The 20812-nt window shown below is 38.0% G+C and overlaps 1 protein-coding gene across 1 annotated transcript; it reads right to left on the reverse strand.

The window, feature by feature from the left end:
• Window positions 1-1631: 1631 nt before the first annotated feature.
• Window positions 1632-19484, reverse strand: eys (eyes shut). The gene is made up of 21 exons (XM_069501891.1): window positions 19351-19484; window positions 18796-18944; window positions 17860-18090; window positions 17295-17408; window positions 16869-17037; window positions 15791-16748; window positions 15156-15469; window positions 14570-14759; window positions 13967-14118; window positions 13418-13554; window positions 12777-13028; window positions 12181-12354; window positions 11330-11543; window positions 10318-10475; window positions 7681-7881; window positions 7041-7226; window positions 6227-6355; window positions 5630-5803; window positions 4803-4972; window positions 3448-3724; window positions 1632-1916 (listed from the first exon to the last, which is right to left on the reverse strand). The coding sequence occupies exons 1-21, from the start codon at window positions 19482-19484 to the stop codon at window positions 1759-1761; spliced, it is 4641 nt and encodes a 1546-aa protein (XP_069357992.1). The 3' UTR covers window positions 1632-1758.
• Between the last annotated feature and the right edge of the window lie 1328 nt (window positions 19485-20812).

The raw sequence follows: 20812 nt of genomic DNA on the forward strand, positions 1-20812 counted from the left end.
AAGGTAACATTATAAGAAAAGACACAAATTATTATACATTAAAGACTAGAAAAGTTTTGTACTATGAGTATTAGTTAGCTTATTTAACTAAAAACATTTTATGACTAGGCACTTAATTTCTACGTCGAACACATGATCGTAATCGTATACCTAGATGGCGACAGTGGCCTGCACAGATCAGAAACTATTGTCCACGGAGGACAAAAGTCCGTTGTTCTTTACTAGTTTTTGCCTTAGGTAGGTACCTACTAATAACTCTTGCGTTATGCAATACAGTTCTTAGATGATCATTTTTTGTCCTCCGGGGATAATAGTCCGTCGTCTACGTAGGCCCTTATGGGTACTTTCCTATTCCTAAGCACGGAAAGCAAGGGTTGACTGACTGACCTGACGAACCAATAGCGTGGCGGAACACACCCCCGTCGTCACCTTACTTCGTAGTTCGTACCACCAAAATATAGATTGATAAATTACCTACTGTGCAAGTTAAAGATCAGAGTTATTTTCACCTGGGAACAAATACTACTACAACGTTGAACGTACCTACCTACTACTAGATATAATATAAAACATGTCATAAGTGTCGAAAAAATATGGACAGGAACAAGGCGCCTACATGGCAAGGCACGACATAATTGTGTGAACTTCCAAAAAACCAGCCAAGTGCGAGTCAGACTCGCGCACGAAGAGTTCCGTACCATTATATGAATGATGAATAATTACTTTAAAAAAATTAGGGGTAGGCTTATTAATTAATTACTTAATATACTATTTTTGTGCTAGTCGTAATTATTGAACTTGAAATAGCTCTCCTGTAAAATCGACATTTCTCCTAGTTAGTGCCTTAGTGCAATTGTAAACTAAGCCATCGATATATTGTGCAGTTTTAGTAAATCTGTGATTGATAGGTATGTTCCGTCACTTGGCACTTCTGTATGAGTAACGCTGTATCTAGGTACCTACCTGTTGATTTGTGTGTATGATACCTAATTTTAACTTCTTAAAGTATTACAGCAGCCTACAAGAAATATTGTACTTACATCGATCTTTAGAATGAGATTTCGGCAGTCGTCAGCAGTGAGATATGTTGTGGCCGTATGGTAATAATTAAATGCGGCAACGGTGGAAGATGTTTATTGAGAGCCGGCTTATGATCTACTCCCTTATGGACTAACAATACCAATAAAGAAATCTTACATACTATTGTTTAAATCTTATTGCTTAACTACCTAACCTACATAATTTTGCATCACCTCTCTTTCAATCCGATGTGCAGGCAACCTACTTCGATATATTGAGTTGCATTTTTATGTTACAGCTAATATGAACATGCTACGTTTAAACTGACAATGCGTACATATTACAGCAGTTCGGAGTGACAGAGACAAACGCTCTACATGAGCGTTGTCTCTGTCACTCATACCTATGTAACGTTTTGTCGGTCTCAACGACAGAGACTACGAAACCGCTACCTCTTTCTTTAGATCGATGTACAATATTTCCCTGATAATGGGGCTAACTTTCTTGTACACAATCTCTAAACTAAACTAAATTAACAGGTCTAAATCTAGTGCTATCCTTTTCCGCAAGCAACATTATGACAGGGATAGCAATAGATTTAGACGTGTCGTTTTAGTTTAGTTTAGAGATTGTGTACAAGAGAATCGACCCCAATTACCTACCTACTGTAAGTTAGCTTATTTATACCTAACATAATAAAGTTTACATAAGCTCACTTCAAATTAATTTTAATACAGTCTATAAAGTGGGGAATAGTTGACACGATCGCACGTTTTCGCTGTACACTTCTGTGTAGTTGGTCAAGAAGGTGTTGTGTCTTGTTGATATTTTGTCGATGCAGCCTTTGAAGTTTTGGGGGAATATTTTTCTAGCAAAGTCCTCTTCGGTAACACCACCTGTAAAAAAAACCGGTCAAGTGCGAGTCAGACTCGCACACGAAGGGTTTCTTACCTCCTCCGTACATGATATTTTAACACTTTTATGTGCTACACTGCAAGTTAATGACTACAGCGCCATCTACAGTAAACTGTTTATGACATGTTCATGAACAAATTTTTTTTTGAGATGTAACCACAAGTTCACGGTTTTTGGATTTTTTCTTTTTTTTTGTTCTAAGTATAAGACTATACCTACCTGCCAAATTTCATGATTCTGGGTCAACAGGAAGTATATCTATCCTATAGATTTTCTCGACAGCCACGGCAGACAGACAACGAAGTAATTCTAAAAGGGTTCCTTTTTTCCTTTCGAGATACGGAACCCTTAAAATCCATCGAATTTGAATTCACATTTAAACTTTATTTTGGAAAGGTGGGTAGAGAAATAAAATAAGTCAACTCGCAACTGGCTGCCACGCACGCAGTGACGTGTTTCCACTCAAGCGAAGTGGAGCAGTGACTGTCACTTATGTATGAGACCACTAGTAACCGACGCCAAAATTAACTTGTTTTTGTTAAATAAAGATATTTTATTTTATTTATTTATTTTATTGCCTTGTCCGACCTATCGCGAACAATAAGAATAGGTAAGTAATGGTTCACTTCACATCTATTTTGTCTGGTGGGAGGCTTCGACCGTGGCTTCTTACCACCCTACCGGCAAAACAGTGCCGCCAGCGTTCCGGTACGATGCCGTGTAGAAAAGTCAAAGTCAAAGTCAAATGATTTATTCAAAACATGTATTAAATTACTCTTTTTGATGGTCAGATGTTGGATTTCTAAGATAAAGTGGTGATAATTATTACGCAAACTTAAAACTAAAGCTACGAGGATTCCAAACGCGCCCAGGAAACCAAAGGGGCATGGGTTTCATAAAAACTGTCATAGGTCTTCCAGGTTAGCCCGCTTCCATCGAAGACTGCATCATCACTTACTAACTAGGGCTAACACAAGGGCTAACTTGTATCTGAATAAAATAAAAATAAAAACGGGGACGGGCGCTAATGTGGGACGCAACTTGCGTTGACACATTGGCCCCGTGTCATATCAGGAAGACAGCATCAAGACCGGGAGCCGCAGCAGAAACAGCTGAAAACGGCAAGCGACGCAAGTATATGCCTCTCTTATAGAGAGTGTCTTCATGTCTTGCAAAAAAATTTTTACGAGACATTTCACCGCGATTAATAGCCTCATCTGGTGACAGAAGGGCTGGCTCATTTTTTGCGCAACGGATCAGCCTGGCTGTCCAGCGCGGAAATGCAGCCAGTATTCTTGGCACCATTCCACGCGGTCATGATTTATATAGTAATTAGACAAGGCACTTACTACTTACCTATGTTTCAAAAATAAATTTTATATATTATAAAAAAAAAAACAAAAAAAAAATATTTATCTACTCAATTATAAATTCAGATTGATTCCGTAAAACTCAAATTAGAATTTAGAATGTTATTGGAATAATGTGGAAAAGCTAAAAAAGTACACTCACCAACATATAAATCCAAATCTTCATAATCCTTCTCACTATAACACTGCTCCTCTATGTACGACCGTCCATCGACTACCAAAGTGACATTACTGTCAAGTGACAACACTATGGAATGCCATTCCCCATCCGCCATGAACCCAGCTTGGCCCAGACTTGACAGAAGTTTGGGGAGTGGAGGAAAGGATTCAGCTCTTTGTTTAGTTGAGTTATTGCAGTGCAGTGACCACGTTAGTTTTAGGTAGCCGTTGTCGAGGCCTAGACCTAGGAAGTCACTTCCCTAAAATAAAATAAAATACACTGCTATAAAATAGCGATTCTCATACAAATGCCGTAAAAGGGAAAAGGAGATGTGTCCGTGCGTGGCTACTAAATGTCATACAGTTATAACTTATAGTAGTCCAATAGGTATACCTTCTTATAATTCGAAAAGTCACCCACTGCGCAGGTTGGAAGGCACAGTTCTTTTTGTCTGACGACACATCGACGTTCTATACCTGGTACTTAGGTATAGAAAGTCACTTCTAAGTTCAGATACAGAACCCGGTAGGAAATATTGTACATCGACCTTTGGAAAGAGACAGCGGTTTCGTGGAGTGTTGTCTGACGTTCAGACCGACAAAACGTCACATAGGTCACTTATGACTGACAGAGACAATGGTCTACGAAGCCGAAATCCCTTTCTAAAAGGCGATGTACAATATTTTCTGCCGGCTACTGTAGTACATGTTATTCTTATTGATATTTTATTGGTTTCCCACACATGCCTTGTTATACTCATTCTCGCACATCTCTGGTAGTAACGCAGCTTTAAACTGAATGCAGTGGCGGATTATCAGGCAAACTGTTAGATCGTCCAAGGGCAAACTAGGCACGTGCCTAGGGGGCGCGAGATTACGAAGGGGCGCGTGCGATCATATAGAGTTGGGTTTCTATGCAAAATCTTGGAGTGACCGCCTCTTCTTTAATATAGCAAAGTGTGAGGTCTTCACTCGTTCACTTAGTATAATCACCAACTACCAGCTTTGCAATAGTACGTGACAAGTCGAGATGGCAATCGAGGAGGAAACGCCCCCACATCCACACAGCCCCCGTGTTAACCCGGTGCGGGTGAGCGTGGGTAACGTGCGTGTGGGTGGGGTGTCCCCCCGCCTCATACCCCGATTGCCATCTCAATATGTCACGGACTATACTCGATTTATCGTTCTTTCGAAGTTAGTAATATGGCTGCTGGGTGCCTATGAAATGCTTGCCTAGGGCGCTCTCGACATTTAATCCGCCTCTGCCTAATGGGTACGTTTTGTGCCTTAAGCCATTTAAGCCTTCACTAAAAATAACCTACCATACCAAGTACCTACCATATTGATCCAAAAGAGCAAGCCATTAGGATCCGCCGTGGTAAAGTTGAGAGCGAGGTAGGAAGGTCGGGAGGGAGCAGAGCTCAGTCGCTGCTCATTTCTTCCTAGAACAACGCGGCTCAGGGACATCATGGCTTCACCGTCGAATTGAGGTATTGTGATGTTTATATCTGCAATATTTAGGTATTTAATGAGTTGCACGAATAAAGACGCTTCTAGAAAATTCCAAGTATCTAAACGCTCTTGACAATACAAAGGCGCATCCAAACGCCGAAACCTGCAGCCATAATAGGTATACTTTGTGTTAGAAAGTTGGGAAAGGCGGCAGCTTGAATACCTACCTGATACTTAGATAAGCCCTAATTATATTCGTAGGTATAGAAACTTATGAAACTCATACTCCATTCTGAATTCTGGTGCTTTCCGAAGGAGTATGGATCCTCGAAAGCAGCTCATTTCTTTATGCGATCTAACCCGTAGCATGGAACTTTGATATAATTATGATATTTGATATATTTTTGTTTTATACGAAACTCCGCCAATACGCACTGCAAACCAACAGTTCATCCTACAAGACAAAGGCAATGTCCTCTGTAACAGCGTCTCTTAACAGCAAGCTGGTTCAGCGGAGCGTTGACAAATCAAAACAACTGCAGTTGTTTTGATTCTTGACACTTTGACTTGGAAGCAAGTAGCAGTTAGTGACCTATTTTCTCGTAAATAAAGAATAAACACCGCTTACGTTCTTCCCACTGCAAGCCAGTGCGTTCTGCAGGACAAACAAAATATACAACGCCCTCTATCTAAACGACACAATCTCCACTCACGTTGCTCGCACTGCAAGCCGGTGCGTCCTGAAGGACAAATGCAACGTCCTCTGTAGCAGCGTCCCGCAGCGCACTGGTTGGGACGACAAGCGGAACGACGGCATCGCAAACCACTACTTCCAATGTTTGTCCCACCGCATGCCGCTCCTTCGCAAGCACCAACATTCTGGCCTTCTGTGTAAACAAAGTAAAGTTTTTAAAATTTTTGTCTGTCTGTCTGTCTGTTTGAACGGGCTAATATTCGGGACGGCTGACGGGACTTTTACAGACAAGTAGAGGATTAACCAGGGAGTAACATAGGCTACTTTTTAACCGACTTTCAAAAAAGGAGTTGTGTTCTACCTATATTACACCGAAATCACCGAGATTTCTAAACCGATTTGCGTAAATTTTTTTTACTCGATAAGGAAACTTTGCGACATTGTCTCAAAAAAATTGGATTCCAACTCCAACAGCAATTTGGAATCCTGATGCTGTACGGGACCTGACCACCAAAACTGATGGGATTTAGAAACTGTTGGTTATAACTAAGTTGAGGCCTGAAGATCTCAAAACTCGCTAAAAATAGGCATAACCAAGGTTTGGGTAGAAAATCACCTTCAACGTTTTGTTCCTCCAATGGCAAAAGTATGTTGTTCACATGGAAATTTCTGAAGCACCCACTGTATGACTCCGGTGGTCCGGACATCACATCGAACGGCAGTAGCGCCAGATCTCTAGCACCACCTACAAATATGACAATTAATTATACTGATTTCTAATTTTATTCTAAAATAACCATTGGTTAATAAAAAGTAAAGTAAAAGTAAAATATGCTTTATTGTACACCAAAACCAAAACAATAGACATAATAGTGTACTAATTAAAATTAAAAATTGACTAAAACAATGAAACTAAAACTAAAACATTAAAAAATATAATAATATTATAGCTAGAAAGCTGCCAGCTCTTCGGTCTCCTGTGATGTCGACTAACCTTTTTGCTATTTCCTTAAAGTCTTATAGCGCTAGGACCCCACGGACCAAGGGTCTCGACACCGAATGGGACAAAATCATATTCGGAGCCTAGACCCCTGTATATTATTATATATTATACTTACCTCAGAGTCACGACTGTCTTGATCTTTCGGGTAAAAAACGTTTCGTCATTAAACTCAAGAAATTAGTAAATAGGCACTTAGTAAGAAAGACAATTCGCATAGGTATCAGTCTATTTTGACCCAAGTTCATATTTGACCGTCTTGGAGGTAGGTACGTACCTACCTATTTGACCTTTATCTTTAGGCCATGTCCTGCATTTAGTCGAGTTCACCCCCATCATAATAATGGGAGAAAACCCCTATTACTCTGCAAAACCCCTATCATTATGTATGTATGATCTGGACGAAAGTATTACCTACTTACCTACTTACCTATGGAAATAGAAGCGTCGCTAGCCGTATGAGGGTAGGCGTGGGCCAACATGGGTTCAGTACTTAAAGACCCGTCCACCCAAACATACAACCGATTTCCGTAACGCCCACACTTCACGCTGTGCCATTGGGACATCGATAACACCACACCAGATCTGACGAGCGACGTTAATCCTGACAAATGATCTGGAAGAATTTTTATACCATTCGTTATACCTCTTCGAGCCTGTGCTACGTGTGACTGGCTGCGCTATAATATCTATATGTATACCATACGTGAAGAATTTAATAATGAACGAATGAATCTTTAGCTATGTTATCCTCAGTATCGATTTTTTTTTCTTTTTCTGGTCAATCAATACCACCGATTGACACGTTCACTTCAGAAAGCAGAACGTGGTACAGAAACAGAGTAACTCGATACATCATAACCCTTAAATCCTATAGTTCATTCGTTTCAATTATTGATTTTTCTTGAACGAAGGAAAACGGTAAAGTTATCTAACTTAAATTATTTTTGAGCATAATAATATTTTGAAGACAAAAGTTGGTTCTCAACAAAAAAAAAATATTAAGTAGCGCTCAGTAGCCAAAAAAAAGAATTTCGATTTTGGACAAGATGTTTTGGATTATAGCTCACCAGTCCATCGATATTCCAACAGTCCCCCTTGAAGAGACAGCGCCGTGTAAAAGTGTGGCGTCTGTACAAAAATCACAATGCCCCGTTCTTTGGCCGGTTTTATTTCTGCTTCAAATGATAAGCTGACGCTCGATATGGAACGCGGACGAAGTTTCAGGTACGATCGTGTTCCAGAGAATAAAAAATCTATCGGCATCAAATCTGGAACCAAGTAAGAATGTTTAATTTGTTTTGTGCCCGGTGAGTCTCCCTTATATACATAGGTACCTACCTACACCTTGTGCGGTTGCTACAATTCAAGTATAGAGAGAAGAAAACAAATTTCATTTGTTTTTCGGGTTTCATTGTATTCAGAATATTTATTTTTAATTCAGGGAAATTTGATTGTCTACAAAAGCTTTTATATACAATACTAGATGATGCCCGCGACTTCATCCGCGTGGATTTAAGTTTTTAAAAAACCCGTGGGAACTCTTTAATTTTCCGGGATAAAAAGTAGCCTATGTCCTTCCCCGGGATGTAAGTTGACTTTGTACCAAATTTCATCAAAATTGGTTGAACTGTTGGGCCGTAAAAAGCTAGCAGACAGACCGACAGACAGACACACTTTCGCATTTTATAATATTAAGTATGGAAGTATGGATATCGAAATTTTGCCTTGTTTACGAGATATATTGAAAGCACCAAAAGGGATGCTTTTTCATCCCTATCTTCAATTTCCACCCTCTAACTTAATAGCACTCCGCGGTTTTTTCTTCTTATATAACCCATTCCTGCAATAGAAAACCCGTAAACGTCGTAGCTTCTTTCTTTAGTACATATTCAACAGCCTATTGGGTATAGGTATAATTACTTAGGTAAATAACAAAATTATTTTATACTTATTCTAGCATAGCATTCGCTCTTTTATTCGGTTTTTCTAGCATTTGCTCCATCATCCATGAGCCTAATAGCGAAGTCATCCTAAACATACCTACCTTTCCATAAGATTGTACCTGATCAGGCAACTAACTATCATCATCATAAATTATACCCTTCAGGTAAATAACGGCAAACCCAAAACTGTCAGGTCTTGTTGGTAACCTGAGAAAACGTAATGCAATAAAAACACAATAATCAAATAACTACAAGATCTTGATCAATTAATTAATTAGGGTTAACCTTGGTCGCAGTAGACGCCAGTTTTTAGGGTTCCGTAGTAAACAAGGAACCCTTATAGTTTCGCCATGTCCGTCCGTCTGTCCGTCCGTCCGTCCTCGGTTAACCTGAGAGACTATTAGTGCTAGAAATCTGTAATTTGGCATGGGTATAAATATTAATCACGCCGTCAAAGTGGTGAAATAAAATTGTGATAAATATTTTTTTTAGGGTAGCTCCCCTACATGTAAGGTGGGGATGAATTTTTGTTTCTCGTCTACTCCCATAGTGTGGGGTATCGTTGAATAGGTCTTTTAAAAATACTGTGGGTGTGGGAACATCATTATTTCGATTTCTAGATCCGTTTATAAAATATGATGTTTTAAAGTGCTAATTAACCGACTTCAAAAAAAGGAGGAGGTTCTCAATTCGTCGGAATCTTTTTTTTTTTTTTATGTATGTTCCCCGATTACTCGAAAACGCCTGGACCGATTTTGAAAATTCTTTTTTTGTTTGAAAGGGTATACTTCAAAGTTGGTCCCATTTTAATTTGGTGAAGATCTGATGAACATCTTCGAACATAGATACTGGAACTCCTCAACAGATAAGAGTAAATTGCTCGCGATCAGTGTAATAGCATAATTCCATGGGGCCACTAAAAATTGTGAAATAAAATTTTTTTACAAAAAAAATAAAAACCGACTTCGTTACACAAACACTAAAAATTGAAAAATAATTTAATTTATTACCGAATATATTATATATACAAGAGTTAATATAGTTCCATAATAATATTTTTTGGGGTCGGTGCCAATGTGGAGTCCGATAAAAATATGAAGTCTAGACGATTCGCGCAGCTAAAGCTAATTGGCACCGGCACCAAAAAGTATTATTATGGAACTATATTAACTCTTGTATATATAATATATTCGGTAATAAATTAAATTATTTTTCAATTTTTAGTGTTTGTGTAACGAAGTCGGTTTTTTTTTTTTTTTTGTATTTTTTTTTTATTAGTGTTAAGTGTCCCCCCTTTATCAGCCAAATGGTAGTACATATATAGGAACGTGAAAAAATTCACAGCAGTAGTATATAGGTATACCTAATCAATTTTAAAGGAAAACTATTATGGCTAAGTAGGGTTCACAGGTTAAGGAGTTATATCTGTTTTTCGAGGTTAATTATTGTACGTAGATATTATGAGTTGCATATTAATGTAATATAAGTAAGAATTATAGTTTTATTGTATCTATTGTATTTGTGATTGATCGTAATCCTATTCGTTTCATTTAGTTTTGATTGATTTATTGTTATACTAGCTGACCCAGCAAACTTTTGACTACGGAACCCTACACTGCGCGTTGCCCATCACATACTTGGCCGGTTTTATTTACACTGTACAGCAGGCGCCGCGACATCGCATACGCAGGCGGTCACCCTGACTCTGTGTGCTCATCACAAGTACAATAAACCCATTAAATAAATTGTGTAATTAATTACCTTGGTCGCAATGAAGGCCAGTTTTTCCGTAAGGACAGTCACACTGCGCGTCGTCCAGAGAAAGGACACAAGCGCCGCGGCATCGCGTACGCGCGCGGTCGCACGGGCTCTGTATACTAGCGCATGTAGCTCCAAACCATCCTTCGTTGCAGATGCATCTTAAAATTTTATCACATGGTTATTGGCGTAACTGCGGCATTAGTGTACTGCAGATCCAGTTCGGTGGAGTTTGGAAGATCCAACTTCCTCCTAAACAAATTACTGCACCTGAGAGGGCTACATGGGTTTCAGAAACCTATTCTTGAGACGCCGTTGGAAATTTTAAGGTCATCATCATCATGATCAACCCATTACCGGCTCACTAGAGAGCACGGGTCTCCTCTCAGAGTGAGAGGGGTTTTGGCCATAGTCTACCACGCTGGCCATGTGTGGATTGGTAGACTTCATACACCTTTAAGAACATTATGTAGGACTCTAGGCATGCAGGTTTCCGCACAATGTTTTCCTTCACCGTTAAAGCAAGTGATATTTAATTAATTAAAACTCAAATAACTGCGAAAAGTTAGAGGTGCGTGCCTGGGATCGAACCCCCGACCCGACCTCCGCTTAGAAGGCGGTCGTCTTAACCACTAGGCTATCACAGCTTACCTAACCACTTGGCTATCACAGCTTACTAAATTTTGAGGTGGAACTACTTAATAGAGGAAAATTTTCTACGTTAGTCGTTAGATAGTAGTAGGCAAACTGATTCAGCAATGTATCTCTTGCAAGTCCAGTTTTCATTACTTACTAGGATTATATTGTCTGAGGTGGAATCACGATTAATTTATGTGAGGTCAATTTAAGTTATGGAAAATAATACGTGGGTGGTTACTGGGCAAACCTTGGGCGCTGGCAACGAGGACGAGAGCTAATTTTTTTTTTTAAATCTTTTATTAACAGATTAAAAATAAATAAATATTTAGCTAGAGAGCTAAATTAATCACGGTCATTTGTCTTCGTAACAACTTACCCATAAGTAGCTGGCGAATGTATACAAACTCCTCTTGGAGCGTTGCAGGATTTAGCAGTGCACTGCGCGACTCCACACTGACCTACGCCTCGACCTCCCACGGCCTTCCCAGTGCCAATAGCCTGACCTCCCACTTCCCAGATACACCCCCTCCATCCGGTATGTAGAGGCAGGTCATGGGGTAGATCGCGGAAGTCTTCGGATGGGTGTCCACCTGAATTTCGACAGTCAATATAACTTATTCGTTTAGTTAGGGAAAGATTAGGGGAAGGGATTTGGGTCATATGTATTTATCTACTTACATAAGTATTTTAATTTTTACCTAACCATGCATCGTGGGTGTAGGTAAAGTAAATGCCAAAAGTGCAGTGAACCAAAAATGTTGTTTAGAATGTACAGGTGAAGACCTTTCATATGATACCCCACTTGATATAGTTATCTCACTTCGAAAGTTGAATATACTAATTATTAGTTAATGACCACAATTTAATTTTTTTTGTGTGATCTAACCCTAAATTCACGGTTTTCAGATTTTTCCGCAAATGTCAGCTATAAGATGTACCTATCTGCCAATTTCATGATTCTAGGTCAACGGGAAGTACCCAGTAGGTTTCTTGACAGACAGACAACAAAGTGATCTCATAAGGGTTCCGTTTTTCCTTTTGAAGTACGGAACCCCTAAAAATAGAAAATAGGTAAACTATACCTACTATAAATATGTATTCGGTAACAAGGATACTAAAGAGATTCCAACTCTCCTGTCTTCGTCCTAAAGATGGGAGAAGTAGATAAATTCTCGGAATTATAGAGAAATGCTTGATGCTTGTTGGCAAGCTGTGTTTATACTTTACCAATGAAGATGTAAGGCAGCAAGGTCATGTTAGATCGGTGCGCAGGTGCATTGCCGGTGACGTTATGCCTGCCGTCTATTAGTAAACCGGCGGTTCGACCTCGTCTCCACACTCTGACAATATGGCCTCCGCGCCGAGGGCCTACAGCTCGAGAGGTAAATATTCGACGAGGACCTGATAAAGAAATGATGAATGCCAATGATGATTGATGATTATGTCCGTTTTCCGCAATGGTATTCGTAAACTATAGATACCTAGTTGTACTGCTTTTTAATGTGGTAGGAGTAGAAGCTAAACGGTAATAAATTATCCTAATGACGGACAGACTCTCAAAGAATTTCATATTCTTGTTTAACCACTGTTCAACACTGACTGGCTGATATTATTCCCTGTATCCTGTATCGGTTGATGGATCGGTTGTTGAAGGATCAAAGGAATGTTTTCATTTGTCCAAAGGCAAACAATGGCAATCGGGGTATGAGGCGGGGGACGATACCTGCGCTATCCCGTACCGGATTATCACGGGGGCTATGCCACCAGAGTGCCATCTTAACTTGTCGCGTACTATATAACATTTGTATGAGTAATAGACTCACCATTCCCCATATTCCACGTCAGCATTATATAACCCTTTACAAACGCCAAAGCCATATGCTGGCTTCTGGGATCATGTCTCCCACTTTGGCCAACAAAAGCCAAAAGGGATATTTGGTCCAAATCAGCTGTTTGAAATCTGAGGCGCAAGTCGAAGCGGTCTGAGTTCATAGCCGCAGAAGATAATGGGTACATTACATAAGAGGATTTCCCTGTTGTTATCGGAGCGAGGGATGGTCTTGTTATCTCTACATCTGTAATAATGTAATATTGTATGATTATTTAATAACGATAATTTGAAAAAGATACAAAAACTGTACAAGATTTGTGCTGAATTATTTTAGTCAGAAATAAAACAAATTGGCGGTTCCTGAAAGATCGAGAGAGAAAGGGTCGAGAATGCCCTTAATTATCACGATGAAGATTTTTCCATTCCAAAAATGACCAGTTAAGTAGTAAGTAACTTTAAGATCGAGATTTATGCCTGATAATAAGAAAACAGGGGAATTGTCTTCTTCCTTAAAAACTAAAATACCGTAAAATTTCTTAAAAATTATTAATAGGTATGTGAACAATTCGGATCACTTACGTTTTCTTAAAGAATACTTAAATTAAAAGTGCAATGCAAGTCTCAATATCTTACTGTACTCGCAGAAGATGCCATGCTTGCCGTACGGACACAGGCAAAGGAATCCACTGCCGGGATGGCGGACGCAGCTGCCGCCAGAATGACACGGGTTGTGGTTACAAACAGACTCATTGCAGTGATCTCCCATCCAACTGAAACGTAATTTTGTTTTTGTTTATTGTATTGAACATTGATACTTACCTAGTGATGTTGCAGCCAATAATATCAAAGAGCATAATGAATTTTTAAAAGATAAAAAAAATATCCGAAGGTGTTACCGAAAGAATCAGAAATATGCAAAATATATTTAGTTCTGAATTATACTTAAACTACCCAAAAAATAACGGTACTAAGCAGTGGAGGCCAAATCCAGATTTGAAGCACTTGTGAACGTAAGAAATAGAAAAAGATCTAAATACGGAAGTCATAAAAGTAAAATTGTAAAAAAATAGTAAAAAAGAAGAATGGAAAGAGCACAAAAATTACAAAGATAATGAGGACCAAATGGTTATTGTAGACTGTAGTGCCAAAATATACCTAGGTACAAAAATAAAAATAACTTACCCGTTCGCACAAGCACAGGTATAACTATCGCCGTGATCACTGCACGTGCCTCCATTCATGCACGGCGATGATAGACAGGACAGGGACGAGCATTCCGTCACTTCTGCTGCATCAAATGCATCGTCGAAAACCTCGCGCTTTTCACCATTTACCTGTAAACCAAGTTAAACTTATGAAACCCCAGCTCTCCAATTATTATCAGGTACAAGAGAAAAGTACATTTTATGGCATTGATGTTTATCAATTTCTTATATTCGCCGTGATATTATAATCTTAATTTGCAACGCGTGAATAGGAAATTCACCCAACTTTCGTCTTTATCCTTTCATAAATTAAATCGGTTATGAAAGCTGAATGTAGGTACGAAAATTTAGTTAAAGGGTAAAATTCAAATTGAAAATTCAAATAATTTATTCAAAATAGGTAGGTAATAAATTACTCTTTTTGATGGTCGGTTGTTGAATTTGTAAGATATACCTACCTACTTAGTGGTGATTAATTACTACGCGAACTGAATCTAAAACTACGAGGGTTACAAACGCGCTCTGAGAAGCTAGGTAATCCATTTGGTATACCTACTGATACAATATTTGATTCACTTACAACCAAATCTTTTATGCATCCTACGAACGGTTTGCTATAAGTAGCATTGCTGTTTGGTGTATTCCCAAAGGAGAGGATAGTGCTGGTATCGAGTGAGCTAATGTTGGCGACTTGTCCTCCACTCATAGCTACCGTGTCGTTGAGACGAAGTGTGCCGTTACAATGCTTCTCTGTCAAATAAAGATCTAACCTGAAAGACATTAGAAGAATTAGATAAGAAACCCATTTTGCCAGAATGGTAGCGAATACTTGCTACTACTTAACGCAATTAGAATCAATAAGTAGATATTAGACAAACATAACACTCCAGCAATCTTAACTTAAACTAAACACAAAATAATAATAATTAGACCCATAAAATGTCAGTCATAAAAAACGATGGAAGTAACTAGACTGCAATTTTTTCAAAATTTTTCTTACAATGTCTTTTGCTATGAAATGCCTTATGTAAGATATAAGCTAGGTTATAGGGTATAGGTTGTTTAAAGTTGCCTCCCTATGGAGAAAATACTTAGTTCATAATCAGTGGCGATATTATTAACAGTTTTACTATCACATTTCTTACAATCAATACAATTTATATTACCTAGTTTCAATTTTCATCAGGTATCCTTTATTCACGTAAGTTTTGAGCTCACTTAGCAACATTGTCTGGTATCCGCAAGAAAATTCAAACTTCAACAATCCAGACTCCATATACAGCTTCATGTATGCGCCGTCTGCTATATCCACATGCATTATCTGACCATCAGTTATTAGCGTTTTTGCATTGAATCCAATACTTATTGATGTTGAGTTTCTGACGTGGTGCGATATGTACGAATTACCATCGAAAGCAGCTGAGGTGATGATGATTTTTTGTTCGCAAAATCTTCCTCCATAGTTAAAAGCACATTGGCACTAAAAAAATACACTTTCAAAATTGGAGTTACAATTTTGAAAAAAATACTTATATCGGCACAAACTAGCAGGCTTCGACATCTAAAATGGACGGAATAGTATAGCTGTCAAAAAAAATACTTTAGGTGTTTGAGGCGTCATTGTCCAAGCTGTATCAACGAAGTCATTAGAAAAGCCGACTGGTGTAGTGGCGCAAGATGGGCAGGAACGAACGATAGATTCTAGTATCAGAGACCAAAATTCCCCTTTCGCCATTAGAGACCAAACAAAAAAGGCCTATGAATTAAAAGAAAACGTAGTGCGTAGAGATAAGAAACTTACCCTAATACCATGTAGAGCGTTGATACAAGTCCCATGATTATTGCAAAAAGAATTTGTACATTCCGACTGAAACGTTGGAAATGCTTGTGTAGTAGCATCTGTATCTGTTGATTCTGTTGTTTCAGTTGAAGAAACTTTAAATGTCACTAAATCTGTAGAATGTGTTGTTTCTACAGGAGTGTCTGTAAACATTTTGTCAGTTGTAACGTCTTTGGATGAAGTTGTAGAGATATCAGTAAATAGTGTTGTCTCTGTCGATGTTTTTGTAGTTGTTGTTGCTATTTTAGTTGATCCATCAAATACAGTAGCTTTTATTGTAGTAGATTCTTCGTATGTCATAGGAGATGTTAATCCCGTAGTATATTTAGGAGTTGTAACTTTTTCAATGGTTGTTGGTATTAGGATAGAAGGTGGTATATTCATAGTAGAGGCATTTGTTTTGACACAAGAATCTGTACATTCAGTTGTAGCTTCAGTCTTTGAACTATCTGCTTCTAATGTTTCTCGTGTAAAAACTTCCGTTACAGTGTTTATAGTTGAATCTATTTTGGTTGTAGTTGATTCAGCTTCCATTATTGTTGATTCCGTTTTTATTGTAATTAAATCCATTTCTGTAGTTTCAGTGATAGTAGCAGTTGCTATAGTTTTTGTGATAGAATCACTTGTCGTAGTTAAATTCACACTATCTGGGACCATTGTTATAGAAGTAGTACTACTAAAACTGGTATTGTATTTCGTATAGTCAATCGTCGGACTTCCAATTGGTGTAGTTTCAGTAAATAGCGTAGAAATAACTGATTCATTATTACTTGGCGTATAATATGTTGGACTGACATATTCACATTCATAACTACCGTCATCTAGTATAAGACAATCGCATAACGTTCCAGTTAGTCTTGGAGGACAAGAGCAAGTGAAGTTATCTACACCATCGATGCAGGTCCCACCGTTCATACACCTTTAAAAAAGAAACCTTGTTACATGTGCTTGTTAAAAATGTTCAGAATCTCAAAGCTGACTCTAGTGAGCGTGTTTTGAAAACTTTCCAGGGTCAGAACTAAAATGTCGTAAGTTTAACCTGGGTCCTAATAAACATTCGTCGTATTGCAGCTCGCATCGTTCGCCATGGTAATCAGGAACGCAATAGCAGATTCTCACTCCGTCTTCAACGACGCATAAAGCATTGTTACTGCAAGAATCCTCGTCGCAAAATTCTATTTGCACTTCACAGCTTTTTCCTGTGAACCCTAGAATCATCAAAATAAAATTAAGTACTTAACTGTTCCTACAGAAACAAAAAGAGAATTTATATTCTATGAGTGTAAAAAGTTAGCCTGCAGTTTTTGGGGATGTTTTTTGGGCTCGTATTTTCATTTGGTAACAGACGAATTGAACTCGATATAATTTTCTCATCTTCAATCCAAGTTTACAAATTTTTTAAATAAATTTTGGGTTTTTTGCAAATTTTTCCTCGACAGTAGTGAAATTTAAAGTGGCAGCTTACCATAGGTGCATGCACACATATAATCAGCATGTGCATCGATGCAAATTCCTCCATTTCGACAGGGGTTCGATTGACATTCGTCAACTTGTTCCTCGCATTTTGGACCTTCCCATCCTGAAGAAATAAATACCTATAACTTTACTTTTTATACCTACTTATAATAAAACGTGTCATTAACACCAGTTCCAGATTGCTAAAGCTCAAGCTATCTTTTGGACAGCTTCATGCTAGGTAAACGGCAATCATCCAAATAGGAGAAAGCTCAAAATTTTCAACCGTTTTGACAAATTATGGATATATGAGAATATGATGAATGAATGCGGTTCTCCGGTGAATTCTTGATATCCTGAGAAGACCAGTAAGTAGGTATAATAATCGATCTTTTGCTTCAGTGCAAAGAATCGTCAATAGACAAGCAGCACAAACGTCTTAGGTACATGGGCTTCATTTTGCGAAGGTAACTCTCGACAGAAACTCTCAGTGAAGGAAGAAATAGGCCGTCCATCGGCAATCTATTGCTGAAAAACTATTTAATCTTTTATCTTGAAAGATAAGTTGCCTTTACCTGCTAAACACTTGCAGTAGAACTTATAACCTGGTCCTTCAATGCACTCCCCGCCATTATAACATCGGACTTCCTCAGTGGAGTTACAGACAGCTACATCTAGCTCGCAGTGGTCTCCTGAGAAACCTGGTATGCAGTGGCAAACGTACTCGTTCGTCATATCGATGCAAGTGCCATTGTTTAGACATGGGTTGGATTCGCATTCGTTGTAATTTGTCTCGCAACTGTCTCCTATAAATAAAGATAAGATAAATAATGTTCCAGATAAAGGAAGTCTTGGCTGAAGAATTTACGCCAGTGGAGAGTAGGTATTAGATTCTTATATCGCGCAGTAGTAGGTATCTAAAGTGCAGAAGCTCTTATGGTAATGAGACGGCATAAGAAGGTTTTAAGAAAGATTTCGACTAGTTAAGCCAAACTGTTCCAACTGTTTAGACCTACTTGTATCTAGTTTTAACTTGCTTACCTACTAACTCTAACTCAGTGGATGTAGTACCTAAATTGAGAGCTATATCTTTGTACAGTGTAACGAACGCAATCAATTTCGTAAGGCTGACCCTCCCTCCTATTGACTAAAATGCTCAAGTTCTGACCAGAGTCTCTAAATCCTAAATTCCTAACACAAATCCAGACAACAATAACTATTGCGATAAGCGCTATCAATGTGATATCGCAACTTCGGTGCCAGGTCTACCCCTTCCCCGTATTATTAATTTTATCATTCAATGATTTGAAGTTTGAACTAGAAATAAAGCCTGGAACACAGCAATGGTAAGTAATTGATCAGCAGGATTTGAATGCAGGAATGCAGTTTCGCAGTGTTACATTCATACAGTCTCTTGTGATACAACTTCTAGGAACCGCGTTGGAAACGTTGCCATTGCGCCGCGTTGCCGTCGTGTGACGTGTTTCTATTTTCAACCCTAAGAATCTTGCCTATAAATCCTTCAGGACACGAGCAGTTGTAGCTGGCCACGCTGTCGATGCACGTGCCTCCATTCAGACAGGGGTTGGACCAGCACTCGTCCCAATTCGTCTGACACTGGACCCCCGTGTATCCGTCGATACAGTAACAGGAGTACGTGCTAAAAATTTAAAAATGTATCAAATTGGGTAGGTATTTGATTACATCAAAAATAAATTATTTTTCAGTGATTATAAATAGGATAGGATAATCCACGTCCTTTTTTAGTTTGAAGTGTATTAACCATTTTAAATTATCGATTAAACGAAAAAAGTACGTCATTAATTTTGGCGGAACAAGACCACAGAACTTAATTTTTATTAGTGTAGATCATGGGTAGATGCGGCTTTATAAAACGAAAACCAGAAGACCAAAATATAAATGTGGTTCAAATCGGATTAAGTAATAATAATAAGTATATCAAGCAAATAAATCTTATCGAAGTAAAGTCAAACAACTATTGATCATGCTTGTTTCAAAACTCGCGTACAGGTCGCGAGAGCATCTTGTAAACAGAGCGAACTCACCTATTGAGGTCGTCGATACAAATACCGTGTAAGCAAGGGTTGGCAAGACAGGCGATCCCTGCTGATACCACGGGCACGAGCACAAGCATCCACCACACACTTTGCAGTTGTCTATTATGCCTCTCTACAGACATCCTAAAATATGAAAAATTCTACCTTGACTCTACCATAGGTCGCTACTTCCCAAGCTGCATACCCAGCATTAAGTACTACACAATTTTTATGAAGCAAAAATGCATTCTACTTATATTTTTTCTAAAACTTTAATAAAAATTTGAACAAATTAGATAAAATGTTATGATGTTTATTTTATTTACTATGAATTTTGAATTACTTATGATTTATCGAGACAATTTAAAGTAAGTAGGCATTCTTATAGAAAAAAGTAAAGTTACAGTTATATTAAATTCAAAAACAGAACACAATATTATCTATTTATCACAATTATAAACTTCGAATTCCTGAAGTGTTTGGTACGATTTAATTTTCGAATGATTGAATAGAATTTAAATAAAACTAAGTAGGTCTCAGTTTAGGTGTGGTTTCTAGTCCGCGTTTCTATGGTGACGGTAAACACAATACACGCGGTCAATGATGCCTTTTGGTCTATTGACAAAATTTAAAGAATCGACCTCGATTAGCGCCTATCAATATAAACTTTAAAAATTATTTTTTACTAATAACGAGGGTAGAAAATTCCGTCGTTTGTTGTTTGTTACCTTTCCTTTAGCAAATATTATTTTACTAAAAAAAAACCACCAAGTGCGAGTCAGACTCGCAGCACCGAGGGTTCCGTATCTGTACTACTGTCCTATTTTTTCGATATTTTGCAAGATAAATCAAAAACTATTATGCATAAATCCCGGAAAATAATTAAAAAATCTGTTTTAGAATATACAAAATACAGATAAAGCCCTTTCATATGATACCCCACTTGATATAGTTGTCTTACTTTGAAAGTTTACAATACTAATTATTTGGAACACATTTTAATATATTTTTCGTACCACTTGCTCAAAAAACTGACATTCTATGCCACAAAAAGCGAACATAACAATAGTAATTTTTAATCTGTTAAAAACAGGGAAAGAAAATTGTACGGAATTTCATTCATCCTCTAGGGGGAGAATGTGATTTAAATTTGGAATACTTACCGAAATTTATACTGTACTACTGAACTACATCTGTGTTTACACCATTGAGTTTGTATATAAAGCATTATACATCTTTTTGAAAAAGGAATACGCATTTATTATGCAGTTATTAAATAAAATTACGAAAACCAACGAGGCCGTATGAGCTTGATGCCTTTGCTTGTCCGACAAAAAAAATATTAGTCTAGGAATTTGCCGCGTTTTTGTTTTCTTCAAATACATAAACGTTAAGTATATTTTAATTTATTTTTATAAATAAGTTAATGTTCTCAAAATACGTTTAATAAATGCTTATCTCATATTATTAT

Source organism: Maniola hyperantus, chromosome 1, assembly GCF_902806685.2.
Source record: "Maniola hyperantus chromosome 1, iAphHyp1.2, whole genome shotgun sequence".
In the NCBI taxonomy this organism is placed as follows: Eukaryota; Metazoa; Arthropoda; class Insecta; order Lepidoptera; family Nymphalidae; genus Maniola; species Maniola hyperantus.

Bases quoted from the DNA above. Each gene is read 5' to 3' on its own strand.
- eys (XM_069501891.1), bottom strand. From the start codon at position 19,484: ATGTCTGTAGAGAGGCATAATAGACAACTGCAAAGTGTGTGGTGGATG. The intron at 11,544-12,180 runs GTAAAGTATAAA...GTCGAAATTCAG, and splicing joins GCTGCCTTACATCTTCATTG to GTGGACACCCATCCGAAGAC. The intron at 6,356-7,040 runs GTAAGTAGGTAA...TCATATTTGTAG, and splicing joins CGACGCTTCTATTTCCATAG to GTGGTGCTAGAGATCTGGCG.